At 43.5% G+C, this 14473-nt stretch overlaps 1 protein-coding gene across 3 annotated transcripts in view; it reads left to right on the plus strand.

The window, feature by feature from the left end:
* TNPO1 (transportin 1) overlaps positions 1 to 14473 on the plus strand; it is a 208201-nt gene that overhangs the window by 153800 nt on the left and 39928 nt on the right. For all 3 annotated transcript variants that reach the window (XM_006124293.4, XM_025185277.2, XM_006124294.4), the window contains exon 12: positions 4048 to 4200. In XM_006124293.4, the coding sequence (XP_006124355.1) occupies positions 4048 to 4200 (153 nt within the window). The remainder of the gene's footprint in view (positions 1 to 4047; positions 4201 to 14473) is intronic.

Raw genomic sequence — 14473 nt, forward strand, 5'->3', positions numbered from 1 at the left:
CCAGCACTGGCAAAAGAGCCAAAAAGGAAGACAGGATTATACTTGCCCAATAAAAAAGGGGACACTGACAGAGGAGCACAGACCTGGATCAGGCAGCTCACAGTGTCTGTTGAGCTTGTGGCCCCTGACTCCGACAGAGCAGAGCAGCTTATTCGGTTCCATTCTCTGAACAGTGGAACTTTGTCACATTTGGGTCCCTTCCAGGCTGGGGCCCTGCAGGCCATACAGGAGATACTGTCATTGCCGGTACCAGCATCCCAGGCCTCTACATACCGTGGAAACCCGTGCTCAATATGGCAGGACCCCTCCGTGTTGGCACTGGATGCTGGACAGGCAAGGGTTCAGGCACTACTCTCTGGCCCGAGATTGCCAGAACGCTGCCAGAGACAGGCCAATCAATCCCAATCAGGCTATTGGATTGAATCCTATGGCACACAGGTTCACCAGCAGAGGAGTTCAGACTTTCGGAGGTACACGTTTGCTGCTCCAAATGAGAACATCAGTGCTAAGGGTCCGTAACCTTGGCAGCATCAAGCAGCCTCTCTGTATGAGTGGAGCAGCCTTATTCAAGGGTGCCCCTTTCCTCAGCTGTTGCCCAGATATGGGCACTGCTCACGGTCTGTGTCCAGGTTCCAATTTGTGCTCAGGGCACTGTTCCAGAAGTGGTGGGCATAGATTACTCGCCATAGGCCAATGCAGATCTGCCACCCAAAGTCCAAGTAGGGGAAGCCAGCTTCAACGGTGTTCAGGTCTTTGCTGCTGGTTTGGCACCTCTCCCAATGCACATCCATAGCCTTATGTTAGCAGAGCAGCAGGTACATGGTTTCCAGCCTTTGTTTGGTGCTGGACTCCTTGCTGGTAGCAGAACAACCCCTACTGGTGGGACCTCCAGCATTGCTGGCACCTCAATTGGTGCATTAGCAACAAGGCCCATGAAAAGCCCCATGGTACCACTATCTCTACCTTAGCCTATCCCGCATGACCAGTCAGTAGCTGGAGTCTTAGACAAACATGCAGTGTTCACATTGTGACCTAGCATGGACCAGTCTGGAGCGGACTCTCCACCAGCCCCTCAAACTCAGCACTGGTACCCACAGAGCCAAGCATGGCATTGGAAGCATCTTCCTCCTCATCTCGTGAGGCAATCGTGGGACCTCCCTCTTCTGTGCCTCAGGCTTAAAAGGGTGGCCTGCAACCTCAACTTGAGGACAGAGGAGCTCTAGGAGCCCTCTGATACGCTGTTTAACATGTGCTAGGCTGCACCACTAGCCAGAGGAGCACTGCTCCTCCACGATAGGGTGACCTGCCTATCACAAGCCCTGTACCAAACTTCATCCTCACAATTCCTATCTCTAAGCAAGCAGAATGTAAATATTTTGTCCTGTCCAAGGATCACGAATACCTCTACTCCTACCCAGCACCCAAATCCTTGGTATTGGAGGCTGTGAATCACAGGTAGGGCCACAGGGAGGCTGCAGTGATCCCTAAAAGTAGACCCCCAGATACTGGACTTACTAGGTAGGAAAATGTATTTGTCTTACAGTTTTCAGCTGAGTGTCGCAAACAATCAGGCTCTCTTGGAGAGGTATAACTAATGTCAAAACACAACTGAATTCGAGACTTCCCTCCCAGAGGTGGTCCTGTCAGAATTCAGAGACAAGAGTTTCTACTCCTAGTACTTCCTGATCCACAAGGCAAAAGTGGGGCTCAGAACCATACTTGACCTATGAGACCTCTGTCTATTATGGCTGAAGGTTCCACATGGTTTTCCTTTCCTCTATCATTCCTTCCTTGGATTTCAGAGACTTCTATGCCACCCTCAGATTTCAGAGACTTCTATGCCACCCTCTTCTTTCAGGACATGTGCTTTCACACAACCATTTTCGTGGGCCACAGACCTTTTCTCCTCTTCATGGTTGGTCAGGACCACTACCAATTTGGCCTCTCAGCAGCATCAGGGCAGAGGTGTCCAGATTTATCCATACTTCAACTACCGGCTGGTCACGGGCACCTCCAGGTCTCAGGTACAGGGTCATGTTACCCTCTTCCTGTCCATGTGAAGAGTCTTGGGACTTCTGATGAACCAAAAAAAAGTCCATGATAGTACCAATATAGAAAATAGAATTCAGAGGAGCAGTACAGGATTCTGAGAGCACCAGGGCCTCCCTCCCCACGGAATGGATTCCAGGCTCTGGCGGACCTCATTGGGGACTCTTCTGACTATCAAAATGTGCCTACACCTCTTGGAGCACATGGAGGCATGTACTTATGATACCAGACTCCACATGCATCCCCTGCAGATGTCTGGCATGTCACCTTATAGGCCAAAAACTGTCTGGACAAGGTCCTCTCTGATCCAGATCCCTCCCAGATCAGTAGTAAATGATTCCCAGGAATGTACTCATTGGTGTCCTGTTCCAGAGCTCACCTTCTGGGCTCATATCAGGGTGGGCTCCATATCAGGGTCATTGGACCTTGGCTAATGGGCTGCAGGACAATGGGCTGTGTTTTGCCTGCCCCTGCCAGTTGAGGATAAGCAGGAGCTCCCAATTTACTTGCTCTGTACTATTCAACATTGTGAATCTCTCTACCATTACCTTTTATCAAAACTAATTCATCCCAGTCATTTCAATCTCTCTTTTATATGGAAATTTTTCCATACCTTCATTTTTGTTTTTGAACTTCTACTGAAAGGACTGACTGAAGGATTACTCATTGTGATACACCAAAAGTACTATGATTTGGTGTATATATTAGGGCTGTTAAAATGTGATAACTAAATCTATGACTATTTGATTAGGGAAGTAAACTATTCAATTAGTCAACAATGGTAGGCAGTTGTGGTGCTCAGTTTGGCTCATGCCAATTCACAGCAAAACTTCTCCAGCTGCAGCTCTGCATTGTTAGGCCCAGGGAAGCTGGTGTGCGAAGTCGCTAGCATGGGTCCCTACTCCACAGGTCTCTTTTCATTCATTGGACCTCACACAATGTCACACACGTGGAGCAGGGACCATGCTAGCAACTTCGCATGCCGGCTTCCCTGGGCGTTACCATGCAGAGCTGCAGGGAATATTGCCAGGCCCAAGTATTAAAACCATGAAGCAGACTCCAAAAAGATTATTTTAGAAAATGACTCTTTTGGTTTATTTTCAGTCTGGTGTTTGAATTTTAAAACTCATATTGTAAGGTTTTTGTGTGTCTCCCTCTCCCCCACCACCCCTGAGAGCTAGGTATTTTTAAATTCAAGATGAGTTCATCAGGTAACAAGCTGATTCTAAACTTAGTGTTGCTCTGTTTTGGGATTGCGTAATGCAAGCTATTTTGTGAAATGGAATTTTGCTTTCTCCCTGCAACTTATCCAAAAGTGTATCTCTTGTTCTGTGTTTTATTTATTTGATCTTGAGTAGAAAGATCTCTCCATCCATGGCTATGTAGCCTATAAATGCAGTGTGTCTGTTTTCCCCTGGATTTTGATTTGTGGTTCCATTTATGCACTACAGGTTAAACTTCTAAGTACGGGCCTCTCTGGTCTGGTGCCAGACAACAGATATTGCTGGTCCAAAGAGCCCCAGCAGCTGGGAGTGGAGTCCAGGCAGGTGCAGGAGTGCAGCCCTTGCCGAGTAGGCGGTATCGGGCCAGGCAGGGTCAGGAGTGCAGCCCTGACTGAGCAGGCGGCAGCAAGGAGTTCCGCACGTTCTCCCCTCTCTCCTCCACACACTCTCTCCTCTCCCCCCCCCTCCCCCCCCTCCACCTGCAGGTGGCCAGGGTGAAGTGGGGCTTTCAGCCAGGAGCAGGGCTGAAATGGGGCTCTCAGCCAGGAGAAGAGCCTTTATCTCCCCATGTCCAGCAAGCTCCCTGATTCCAGGCTGCTCAGGTCCCGAGGTGCGGGATCAAGGAGGTCCAAACTGTACAATGAAACAATTCCTTTTACACTGCGCCCCCACACACATGTTGCCCTAAAATGTTTGTGAAGCTAAGATAGTTTGAAATGGAGACATAATGTAGTAACTAGTATTGTAATATATTCAGATTTATTTTAATTCTCAGGAAAGTGTTCTGCTGCTGCACTGGATGTCCTTGCAAATGTATTTCGTGATGAACTTCTGCCACACATTTTGCCCCTTTTGAAAGAGTTGTTGTTTCATCCAGAATGGGTGGTCAAAGAATCAGGTATCCTGGTTCTAGGAGCAATTGCGGAAGGTAAGATAAATTTGCACTCATGCGAGTGTAATTAACTTAAACTTAATACTTCTCCATTAAATCTCTTTAAATATGTGGTATGTCACTCTCATATGGTCATTTTAAATAAAGAAAAAGCCACATTGGATATTTTTGTTTAAATTAGACATTTAAAGATAAACCTGTTTTAAATTCAAATTATAGCATCTTATATTAACACCTAAGAGTATTATTTATTTGACTTGTTTAAATTAAAAAAAAAAAAAAAACTATGTTTGCTGCCAAGTTCTAAAGAAAGTCCAGACCACTAAACTGGTGAATATCATAGGCTAAGCACCTGAAGGCAAAGCTATTAGAAGTGCTAAACCAACTTTTGATGGCAGTAGCCTTTTCTGCAGAGAATATTGTCATTGCTTCAGTTTATCAGCTAGTTCGTTAAAATAAGTTAATGAACCACCAGGAATAGAAAAAGTAGGAAAAATTTTCTGATTTTCTGTTTTTGTTTTTTAAATCTGACTAAAACTTAAGTGTTAGAGGGTGATGCATGCTAGTTCTAAAATCTTGAAATTCTGACAAATCAGTTTAGTATAGATAATTGCCTTGTTTAATCAGTTTTAGACAGATTATTTACCAAAACACAATTTTATCTGAAAAGAAAGTTTTAACTAAGAATTTGAAAATGCTGTTCTACACATTTTTTTTTTTCCATCCAAATAAAGCTTGATGCAAATCACAAGTAATTGTCATTTAATAAATGCATAATTTATCATTTTCTAACAATGAAAATACTAAGTCTATAATAATACAGCTTATGTTTCTTCAGTATGTGCTTCTGTTAGCAAAAAGAAAAACTATAGTTAATGTGAAATGATATATAAATTGCTAATCAACACATGGTTAATTATTACAGAATAATGAAAGTTAGGAAGTACATTGGATATTGTTTCCTGGTTGCTGACTTGATCATAAATAAAATAGCAGGGTACACTGATTTAAATTCAAGTTATGTGGATTCTGTTGCTCCATTAATTTTTGTCTTTTAGGTAACATTATTTATAAAGAGGCCTAATGATAATGTTTAGAAAAAACTTATAACCTGATAGCAATCTACTACAATACTGTAGACTTGATGGTTCATATAAAAATTAGAAAAGCTGGGAGGTTTGATAGAGGCTTAAATAATGATGGATGATATGGAAGAAGTGAATAAGGGAGTGTTTACTCCTTCACATAACATATGAGCCACGGGTTACTCAATAAAATTAAAAGGCAGCAGAATTAAAAGAAAAGGGAGTCCTTCATACAACACATAGTCAACCTATGGAACTCATTGCCAGGAGATGTAGTGAAGACCAAAAGTATAACTGGGTTCCAAAAAGATAAAGGTCATGGGCGATAAGTCCATCAATAACTATTATCCCTGGACCATCTTGGCTCCCACTCCATGTTGTGAGTGTCCCTAGCCCAGAAGCTGGTACAGGACAGGTGGACAGGGTGGAACACTTGAGGTTTGGGTTTTTTTTGGGGGGGGGGGGGAGGCAGGGAGAAAGGCTGTTCCATTTATGCCTTCTGAAGCACCTGGCATTGACTACTGTCAGAAGATGGGGTACTGAGTTAGATGGACCATAGGTCTGACCCAGTATAACTATATTTTGTTCTTAATTTTTGTTTTGAAAACTGTATTTGTAACAAATCTTTTTCTTTTTGAATACTAGGTCTGCAAGTTAGGAATCCTGACAAACTCTTAACTTAATTTCTGTAGAACCGGAGGACAATTGTAGAAGCATGTGTTTGCCCTTAATATTGCGGGGGAGGAGGGTTGAAAAAATTGAACCAAAAACGCTAAACAAAATAAGCTACTATGAGAGTTAGCTTCTCATTGTCTGAAAAGTTTGAGTTGATTATGCCTTGCTTTGTATATTTCAGTTGACAGTTCAATTTGGCCAGCTCTTTGTGAAGATTGGAATCTTTCCCCCTCTGATTTGAGCTGTTTTAGTCTATAACTTTGAAAACGAAAGGTCCTGTAGCACCTTAGAAATTAATTTAATCTGATTAAATGGGTTTTACCCACAAAAGTGCATGATTGTAAATATTTTGTTAGTCTCTAAGGTGCCTATCTGATTTGATTACTTTTTCAGGTTTAAGCCTTAGGAAAGCTTCTTAGTATTCCCAAGTGTTTAGTAGTCCAGTATCTTTGGGCTATAAAGTACTAGTGTATCTGTGTTGTCAAAACTTTGTTCTTCGAGTGCTTCCTCATGTTGATTCCATTCTAGTTGTATGCACCATCAGAGATTTTTGCCTTAGCGGTATCTGTAGTGTTGACTGTGGCACCTACTTGAGTGCCATGCTCAGGCCTTGGTATATTAGGCGCTGCCAGTCCTCTGCCCTCTCAGTTCCTTCTTAACAATGGTAGTTAGTTGGAGTACCTTTCCCTTACCCAGCAAGTTAGTCTATTTCAGTCTTTGAGCCTTAAGGGCTTGTAAATAGCATGGGTGGGTACAATTTTTTTTAACAGTAGTTAGTAAATAATAAGAGTCCTAGTGGGGACTTTGCCCTAGGTAGAGCATTCCAGTCTCTGCTCTGATTGCAACATGCCTATACCTATTCGTGAACCTGATAGCAGGTACTTCCCATTCTGGGGGCAATTGCATATGAAGGACAAGTATCACATCTGCAAGAACTTTTATCCCAGAACTCAGAGTGAGAGAGACATCTGTTTGAAAGTGCCTCTCATGGAGGCTGCTCTTCACTTGGTGTCTGAGCTTTACTGGCTGGACTCTTCCACTAGCACTTCTGCCTTAGTGTGCAGTGCACCCTGGAACAAGGCTTCCCCTTGCATCACTCCCCATCTCTGGTGCCCAAGAAGAGCAACTCCTTAACATCAAGCAAGAAAGACAAAGGACTCAGATTAGGTCACTAGCCCACAACAGATGGAGCCCACAGTCAGATAGGGACTTCACTCTGAAGGATCTGCCACTGACTCCAGAAAGCAGTAGGAGACTCCACTGGTAGCAGTGCTGACACCTTCCAAGACTCGGCCAGCTCCTAGAGAGCACAGGCCTCTACCAGTGCCACTACCGGTCTCCATCTTCTGTGGGACATCTTAGGTCACCAGCACCCTCTTGATGTTAGTTGCCTAGAAGAAGGTGTTGGTCATTTTATCTCCATCACTGATCATCATCCTGTCTGGGATCTGTGCTGAGGAGACAGCTGTGTCCCAGAAGGAGTGGTCTCTATGGTACTGAGCCGTGTACTTGAGGCACAGATCTTGTGCAAAGTTGGTTAGCTGTCAAACACAACCTTTGTTGGCCCCTCCTTGGACACTGGGCGCTGATTCTTCTGGTATAGAAAAGGAATTACACCAGTGCTGTTGTGAGGAAGGACTGAGTTGACTTTCTGCTGTGCTTTTGGGGCAGCAAGACTAGTGACTGGTGCAATAGCCCTATTGGAGCGTGCGGGCCATACCGTGATGTGATGCCTCCACCAGTTCATTCTGTTGTCTCCTCATTGCATTAATCTTCCGCACTGAGCTCAGTGCATGAGGCTCAGTCGATGGCCAAGTCGGTGTACCCCATTCTGAAATCCCCCCCCCCACCCCGCGCCTCTGAGGGACAATGTCACTGGATGAGGTGGTTGTGGGGCTCTCATGCTAGCCCACCAAATTAAAGAACATCAGGCCCTGCTTTGAAGTGGAGTAGGTTGCCAAACAGATGGATGCCATGTTTAATGTGCTCTTGGCCTATACCCCAACATGTGTTGTGCTACTACCAGCATATGCTGGGGTCTTAAAAATAGCAAAAACCCTTTGGACAACTCCTTCTAACCCTCCCACCTCCAAGGGCACAAGAGAGTATTTTGTCCTGGCTAATGGTTTTGAATATTTATATACTCCCTCTTTTCTGAGCTTGCTGGTCATCTCAGCAGCCAACAGAAGGACAGATGGTGCAAACAGAAGCTGGACTTCTTTGGAAGAGAGGTTTATTAAACAGCCAGTCTTCTGTTCTGGATGGCAAAGCCCACCAGGCTCTCTTGTGGAGGTGCAGCTTCAGCTTACAGGATACCTACCCTCCGTAGGTTCAAAGACTATCCCAGGACTTGGCACAAGAATTTGAGGCCCTGGTGAATGAGAGCATGACAGCTGCAAGATGCCCCTTCCAAATGGTGTGGCAGGTGGCTAATTTAGCGGCTGTCCTTAGGACAGCTCTCGGCTGTCCTGTCCTGTCCTGTTAAATGCAGGCCTCAATCCAGGACTTTCTCTTTGATGGGAATGGTCTCTTTGCAGAGCAGACTGACACACAGTTGTCACTTTGCAGAGCAGACTGACACACTCTTGAGCCACCCTTTGCTTCCTGGGTCTGCGAACGCTGCAGCGAATGGGGAAGCAGTTCCATCCACCAATGCTGCCAAGGCTTGGAAAGCCTCAACAGAGGCTTTCAAGGAGGTGGGATAGACACACAAGTTTTAGTTGTTGCCACCTTTATCTTCCTGTTCCCCTGTGTGTGGTTTAAAGTAAAAGGTTCGGAAATGTGGCTAGCCCCAGGGAGGCGCAGAAACAGGCAAACTATTACCAAATATCTTTTAAACTTTTATTAAAGGGCTTCTACGTATAAATTATGATTTTATCAATTTCTTACATACGTAGGCACCAAATAATTATTAGAATGTCCAATAAGCAAAATGCAATACAGTAAAGCAACTTCTTTGAGGTTTCTCTAAATCCCAGTAGTTGTTAACAAGGGACTAGGGATTATTAACAGTTACATTTACATCAGTGTTACTTATAAGACTAACCATTTATCTAAAACTTTTAACACTACTACTTAACAATACCTCTAAACAATTTCAGATGACAATACTTACATTTAACAGATACACACACTACAACAACAACATATTTGGTATTCGTTATGTTTGGTATACGTTACGCTCTACAGGAACTCGTTTGGTTCGGTGAGCGGGAGGTGGCCCTCGGGTGATCAGTCCTCGGACCTGGCTCGTATTCTGCCAACCAATGTTTATTCGGGATTCCTCAATTTGATACAGGAGGGGAAGCTGTGCATAATTGGCTGGATAACCGTAGTCAGAGAGTTGTTGTTAACGGTTCTAAATCCTGCTGGAAAGGGATAACAAGTGGAGTTCCTCAAGGGTCTGTTTTGGGACCCGTACTATTCAATATCTTCATCAATGATGTAGATATTGGGATAGAGAGTACTCTTATTAAGTTTGCAGATGATACCAAACTGGGTGGGGTTGCGACTTCTTTGGAGGATAGGGACATAATTCAAAATGACCTTAGCAAGTTAGAGAAATGGTCAGAGGTAAACAGGATGAGGTTTAATAAAGAGAAATGCAAAGTGCTCCACTTAGGAAGGAACAATCAGTTCCATACATACAAGATGGGAAGCGACTGTCTAGGAAGGAGCATGGCGGAAAGGGATCTAGGGGTCATAGTGGACCACAAGTTGAATATGAGTCAACAGTGTGATGCTGTTGCAAAAAAAGCAAATATGATTCTAGGTTGTATCAACAGGTGTGTTGTAAGCAAAACTCGTGAAGTCATTCTGCCGCTCTACTCTGCACTAGTTAGGCCTCAGCTGGAGTACTGTGTCCAGTTCTGGGCGCCACATTTCAAGAAAGATGTGGAGAAATTGGAAAGGGTACAGAGAAGAGCGACAAGAATGATTAAAGGTCTAGAGAACATGACCTGTGAAGCCAGGCTTCATGAACTGGGCTTGTTTAGTTTAGAAAAAAGAAGATTAAGGGGGGACATGATAGCGGTTTTCAAATATCTAAAAGGGTGTCACAAGGAGGAAGGCGAAAATTTGTTCCTCTTGGTTTCTGAGGACAGGACAAGGAGTAATGGGCTTAAAGTGCAGCAGGGGAGGTTTAGATTGGACATTAGGAAAAAATTCCTAACTGTCAGGGTGGTCAAATATTGGAATAAATTGCCAAGGGAGGTGGTGGAATCTCCCTCTCTGGAGATATTTAAGAACAGGTTAGATAGACATCTGTCAGGGATGGTGTAGACGGAGCTTGATCCTGCCTTGAGGGCGGGGGGCTGGACTCGATGACCTCTCGAGGTCCCTTCCAGTCCTATGATTCTATGATTCTATCTACTCCAGATTGTTGAACCAGAAAGATGTGCATGAGTCTTTTTTAAAACTAAAAAAATTATCCAAAATAACAGGACTTGGCAGTGATGGGGGACTGCAAATATCTAGGCATCTACTGGGAAAATAATACAGCCAGGCACAGATTATCCAACAAGTTCTTGGAATGTATTGGAGATAACATTGAGTTATCTATGAGTCAACAGTGTGATGCTGTTGCAAAAAAAGCAAATATGATTCTAGGTTGTATCAACAGGTGTGTTGTAAGCAAAACTCGTGAAGTCATTCTGCCGCTCTATTCTGCACTAGTTAGGCCTCAGCTGGAGTACTGTGTCCAGTTCTGGGCGCCACATTTCAAGAAAGATGTGGAGAAATTGGAAAGGGTACAGAGAAGAGCGACAAGAATGATTAAAGGTTTAGAGAACATGACCTATGAAGCCAGGCTTCATGAACTGGGCTTGTTTAGTTTGGAAAAAAGAAGATTAAGGGGGGACATGATAGCGGTTTTCAAATATCTAAAAGGGTGTCACAAGGAGGAAGGCGAAAATTTGTTCCTCTTGGTTTCTGAGGACAGGACAAGGAGTAATGGGCTTAAAGTGCAGCAGGGGAGGTTTAGATTGGACATTAGGAAAAAATTCCTAACTGTCAGGGTGGTCAAATATTGGAATAAATTGCCAAGGGAGGTGGTGGAATCTCCCTCTCTGGAGATATTTAAGAACAGGTTAGATAGACATCTGTCAGGGATGGTGTAGACGGAGCTTGGTCCTGCCTTGAGGGCGGGGGGCTGGACTCGATGACCTCTCGAGGTCCCTTCCAGTCCTATTATTCTATGATTCTATGATTCTATAACTTTATATTTCAGAAGGTGGAGAAAGCTATTACGGGAAAAGCTGTTCTAGATTTGATTTTAAGAAATAGGGAAGAATTGGTTGAGAATTTGAAAGTGGAAGGCAGCTTTGGTGAAAGTGATCATAAAATGAGAGTTCAAGATTCTAAGGAATGGTAGGAGGGAAAGCAACAAAATAAAGATAGTAGATTTCAAGAAGGCCCATTGATAAACTCAGGCAGTTGGTAGGCAACGTCCCACGTGATGCAAGACTAAGGGTACGTCTAGACTACATGCCTCTGTCGCCAGAGGCATGCAGATTAGGCTACCAGACATAGTAAAATGAAGCGGCGATTTAAATAATCGCCGCTTCATTTACATTTACATGGCTGCCGCGCTGAGCCGACAAACGGCTGATCGGCTGTTTCTCGGCTCAGCGCGATAGTCTGGACTTGCGGGTGTCGACATCAAAGGTATTTGTCGACCACCCAGGTATGTCAACCACCACCTGGGAGGCATACCTGGGTGGTCGACAAATACCTTTGATGTCGACACCCACACGTCCAGACTATCGCGCTGAGCCGACAAACAGCCGATCAGCCGTTTGTCGGCTCAGCGCGGCAGCCATGTAAATGTAAATGAAGCGGCGATTATTTAAATCGCCGCTTCATTTTACTATGTCTGGTAGCCTAATCTGCATGCCTCTGGCGACAGAGGCATGTAGTCTAGACGTACCCTAATAGAAGAAGAAGAAAAAACCCTGAAGACAGATGGCAATCTTCCAAACAGACACTATTAAGGGTGCTAGAGCAAACGAGTACTCTGCATAGGAAAGATCAGAAGGATGACAAGAGACCACATTGGCTTAACCAGGAGATCTTCAATGATATAAAAATAAAAATCCTACAAAGAAGAAACTAAGCCAAATTACAAAGGATGAATAGAAACAAATAACGTGAGTATGTAGGGGCAAAATTAGTAAGGCCAAGGCACAAAAGCTCAGACTAGCTAGAGACTAAAGGGCAACAAGAAAATGTTCTACAAATACAGTAGAAGAAAGATGACCACAAAGGACAAATTGGAACAAATTGATAAACTTAACAGTAACAAGTCACCAGGACCATATGGCATTCATCTAAGAGTTCTGAAAAGTCAAATATGAAAATGCAGAACTATTAACTGTGGTTTGTAACCTATCCTTAAAATCAGCTTCTGTACCTAATGACTGGAAGATAGCTAATTCAACTCCAATATTTTAAAAGGGCTCTATAGGTGATCCAGGCAATTAGACTGGTAAGTCTAATGTCAGTACTGGGCAAATTAGTTGAAACTATAGTAAAGAATAAAATTCAGACACACAGATTAACATAATTTGTTGGAGGAAGTCAACATGGTTTCTGTAAAGGGAAATCATGCCTTACTAATCTGCTAGAGTTCTTTGAGGGGGTCAACAAACATGTGGAGAAGGGGGATCCAGTGGATTTAGTATACTTAGATTTCTAGAAAGCCTTCTACAAGGTCCCTCACCAAAGGCCCTTGAATAAAGTAACCTATCTTGGGATAAGAGGGAAGGTCCTTTAATGGATTGATAACTGGTTAAAAGACAGGAAATACAGGGTAGGAATAAATGGTAAGTTTTCAAAATGGAGAGGTAACTAGTGGGGTCCCCCAACGGTCTATCCTGAGACCCATCCTATTCAACTTATTTATAAAAGATCTAGAGAGAGGGGTAAACAGTGAGGTGGCAAAATTTGCAGTTGATACCAAACGGCTCAAGATAGTTAAGACCAAAGCAGACTGTGAAGAGTTTCAAAAATATCTCACCAAACTAAGTGATTGTGAACAAAATGGCAAAATATAGGATTGTAATTCAAAATGGTCTGGAGAAGCTGAAGCAATGGTCTTAGGTGAATAGAATGAAATTCAATACCAAAAAAAGGGTGGCAAACATTCTGGGATGTATTAAGGAAGTAACACAAGAAGTAATTCTTCTGTTCTACTGCTGCTGATTAGGCCTCAACTGGAGTATTATGCCCAGTTCTAGGCACTACATTACAGGAAATGTTGGGGCATTTGGGAAGAGTCCAGAGAGAAGCAACAAAACTCTTTGAAGCTCTAGAAAACATGACATATGAGGGGAAGATTGAAAGAATTGGGTTTGTTTAGTTTCGAAAAGGGAGGACAGAGGGGACACAATAGCTTTTAAGTACCTCAAAGATTGTTAGGAGGAGGCGGAAAACTTATTCTCCTTAACCACCCTGCTACAGCTTCCTCTCTGGTCAGACTTGCGGTCCCAGAACCATGGTATTAGAATGGGATTGACATGAATAAGCACTTGAAGAAAAACTGGCTACATGTTGTTGGTAACTGTTCAAAATGTGCTGCTCATGTCCATTCCATTACTCAGCCTGCATGCCGTCCGTCTCCTGGGGGTTGATGGCAAGAAGGAAGTGAGAGGGCATACGTCTGGTGGCACCTAATATACTGAGGCATGAGCGTGACAGTCAAGAGGGCACCACAGGCAACCCTGTGGATATTAATAAGGGTTAGAATGGAATGGACATGATCAACACATCTCGAAGAACAACAATTAGAAAAGGTAGGTAACAGTGTTTTCCACATTAAACATTTAGCTTAGCCTGAAATTAATAGCTTTTTTGGACCATTTGTGACCATTCTTTCTTTTTCAATTAAACTCAAAGAAAATTTGAAAACTCGACTGACAAAAATCACTGGAGGAGATATGACTGGTTCCAAGCAGGTTGTCCCTGACTGAGCTCCTTGATTCACTATCCTGGCTCCCACCCACTTTGTAATACTGTGGCAAGCTGCAGACATGCTCTTTCTTTTACTCATATACAGCTGGGGACATACCCCTCTGTAGTGACATGTAAGCAGGCTTTCTGACTGGTCTCTGCATGGGAAGGCTCTACAGCTAGGGTAGTTTACCCTTAGGAGGGTAAAATCAAATTTATCCATCTTGTGTAGCACAAAGATCTACAGTTCAAGCTTATTAAAATTTGCCCCCTCCCTCAATGTGGAGAGGAATATACACAGTTTTCTGACCCTACGTTAGGACTTCCATACACTGGTTTTAGACAAATAAAAAATAAATGTATTAACTACAAGAGAGATTTTAAGCGCTTTAGAGGGATAGTAAATAAATCAAAACAGATTAACGATTGATCACAGTCTAAATATTCTAAAGAGATTGGGTGTGAGGTAGCAAATTCTCATCCTAATTGTTTAGGCATTTTTCAGAGATTCTTGGGCCAGCGGCACTTGACTGCAGCTTAAAAACTCAGTATTCCTTTTGCAGGCTAGAAATACCTCTAGCCTGGGTTCAGCCCGTCTCCCA

This window comes from Pelodiscus sinensis, chromosome 6 (genome assembly GCF_049634645.1).
Source record: "Pelodiscus sinensis isolate JC-2024 chromosome 6, ASM4963464v1, whole genome shotgun sequence".
NCBI classification, from domain to species: domain Eukaryota; kingdom Metazoa; phylum Chordata; order Testudines; family Trionychidae; genus Pelodiscus; species Pelodiscus sinensis.